The following is a 2500-nucleotide window of genomic DNA, read 5'->3' on the forward strand; positions in this document are numbered from 1 at the left end:
GGTCCTCATCCCAGTGCTGTGATGTTTCACTGATATACTTCCGTAACAAACTTTTTAAAGTCTGGTGCATTCTCTCCAAGGCACCATTAGTCTGCGGGTGATAAGCAGAAGAGTAAACATTATGGATATTAAATTGATACATAGCTTGCTTGAAAAGATTACTAGTAAAATTGGTACCTTGATCACACTGTAGTTCTCTCGGGAAACCTAACAAGGTAAAGGTTTTCAACAATTGTCCAACTATGGTTTTAGCACAGATATTTTTAATGGGAAAGGCTAAGGGATACCTTGTGGTAGGGCAGAGGACAGTCAAAATGTATTCATTACCCTTGCGAGTCTTTGGCAAGGGCCCAACACAATCAATAATTACCTTATCAAATGGTGACTTAGGTACTGGAATGCTTTGAAGTGGTGCTGGAGGTATTTTCTCATTAGGCTTACCAGTGATCTGACAGTGGTGACAGGAAGCAATGAACTCCTTGATGTCCTTTCTCATTTCTGGCCAATAAAAATCCTCAAACAACCTCTTGTAGGTTTTATTCACTCCAAGATGGGATTCTGTTGAATGAGCGAGGTCAAGTAAGGGTTTCCTTAAGGGCTCTGGAAAAACAACCTGAAAACAGTCATGCCATGAGTTAGATGTGGGAGCTTTGGGAGACTTGTAATGGCGAAACAAAATATTTTTCTCCACATAAAAGTATGGAGTTTTAGGGTTGTCAGTAGGATCCACTACTTTATCCCAGAGTGCTTTAAAACTTGAATCCTTCTGTTGGAGTACAGTAAACTGGTCCTTCTTTATATCAACTAAATCCAGAGCCTCTGTTATTCTGTCATTCTTTACCTTGGGAAAAAAATTAGTGCTGGACATTTTACTAGATAATCTAGTGATTACTTGGGAGATTTTACCTGGCTCATCTTTGATTACTACCTTAGGTGTTGTTACAATCAAATTAGGTTTAAGTACAGAGGATCTGCAAGGTAATGGTTTATCTAAGACGGCAACTTTTGCCTTACCTGTAAAATAAGGACAAGCAATATCCACCTCAGCCTCGGGTAGAAGAGTAGTTGTGGTTAAGTCACTTACTGCTATGTACTCTTTTGTGTATTTTAAGTTGTCTTGACTGGCAGCCGAAATTATTGTCTGGGATGAAGCAGAGTCCCTCAGAGCTGTGACAGATGAATCATTAAGTGAAGCCTCACACATGAATTCATTAGATGGTTCCAGATCATGTGAATGAACAAAAGCATGACATGTCACTGCACCTTTAGATTTCTTGGACTTACCATCAGTGCTTACCTCTGACTTCTGACATTTTGGACTGGGACAATTTTCTATGGAGTGTCCATCCTTTTTGCAATAAGCACAACTAACCTGATGAGATTTAGGCGATGAGACAATTTTTGAAGAATCTTTACTATTCCTGTGAATTAGATAATAGTCGTCAGCTAAGCTAGCTGCTTTTAACACTTCAATTTCACCTTTAAAATGTACATAAGTGGCAATATTAGAGGGAACTTTACGCAAAAATTCCTCCAACAAAATCAGATTTTTAAGAGAGTCTAAATCATTAACACCAGCCCTCTCCAACCATTTGTTAAACTGTCTTACCTTTATATTACAGAATTCTACAAAAGTCTGAGATTGAGTTTTGAAAGAGTTTCTGAAAGTTTGCCTGTAGCCTTCCACAGTGATGGCATATGCATCTAAAACAGTCTTTTTAAGGTCTTTATATTCTTTAACCTCAATTAATTGCGATGCAACATATGCAGCCTTACCTTTCAAGTGGTTGCGCACGAGTATTGTCCAGAAATTAGGCGGCCAATTCAATGACGTTGCTATGTCTTCAAATATTTGAAAGAAAACCTCTGGATCCTTATCGTTGAATTCGGGAACTAATCTGCTGGCTTTAGTCACATCGAATCTCATGGGAAGTTTTTCTTCATCTGCTTTAGCCTTAAGCCTGATAAAGGCCGACTTCTCCAGTTTTTCGAGTTCCAACTCATTGAGCCTTTTCTGATGTTCTAATTCTTCTCGTCTTCTTTCTTGTTCCGCGAGTCTTCTTTCTTGTTCCCTTTCTTGTTCCGCGAGTCTTCTTTCTTGTTCTACTTCAAGAACTTTTAACTGAAGTTTCAGTTTTTCCACTTCAGGATCGACATTAGCAATGGAACCTGTAAGGGTTCTTAGTTCTTCTACATCTTCATTGTCCTCTGTTATGACGTTTTTATTCAGCAAGAACTGAAGGATGTCATCAATGATACGTGCTTTGACATAAGTTATTTCTGTAGGGATTTGGCATTTAATCGCAACCGTGAGAAGTTCCTGTTTTTTAGCCAAACGCAAGGTTAACAATTCCTCTCTAGGATTAGCTAAGAATTTCTCTAGATCGAAAGGCATGATTGTTATTAAGGTAAGAAAGTTTAATATTTAAATCCTGAACCTGCTGATTAAGTTACGGTACACAAAATACAGAATTACCGAATTGTAGCACAAACCAATTAC

General features: G+C 38.3%; 2 protein-coding genes across 3 annotated transcripts in view; one reads left to right on the top strand and one right to left on the bottom strand.

Moving 5' to 3' along the window:
- LOC137644477 (glutamate receptor 1-like) overlaps positions 1–2500 on the top strand; it is a 1072045-nt gene that overhangs the window by 641579 nt on the left and 427966 nt on the right. The gene's annotated exons all lie outside the window — the stretch shown is intronic.
- LOC137643981 (uncharacterized) overlaps positions 1–2500 on the bottom strand; it is a 4077-nt gene that overhangs the window by 423 nt on the left and 1154 nt on the right. The window contains exons 1-3 of one of the 2 annotated variants that reach the window (XR_011045106.1): positions 1015–2500; positions 442–613; positions 1–91 (exon numbers count right to left, since the gene is read on the bottom strand). The exon at positions 1–91 is cut by the window's left edge and continues 423 nt beyond it; the exon at positions 1015–2500 is cut by the window's right edge and continues 1154 nt beyond it. Coding sequence is in view for 1 of the 2 variants with exons in the window: in XM_068376813.1 (XP_068232914.1) it covers positions 576–613; positions 1015–2395 (1419 nt within the window). In the remaining variant the exon portion in view is untranslated. Of the gene's footprint in view, positions 614–1014 lie in introns of both variants that reach the window. The other variant, XM_068376813.1, reaches the window with a different exon arrangement.

The sequence above is a fragment of the Palaemon carinicauda genome, chromosome 7, assembly GCF_036898095.1.
Source record: "Palaemon carinicauda isolate YSFRI2023 chromosome 7, ASM3689809v2, whole genome shotgun sequence".
Classification (NCBI taxonomy): domain Eukaryota; kingdom Metazoa; phylum Arthropoda; class Malacostraca; order Decapoda; family Palaemonidae; genus Palaemon; species Palaemon carinicauda.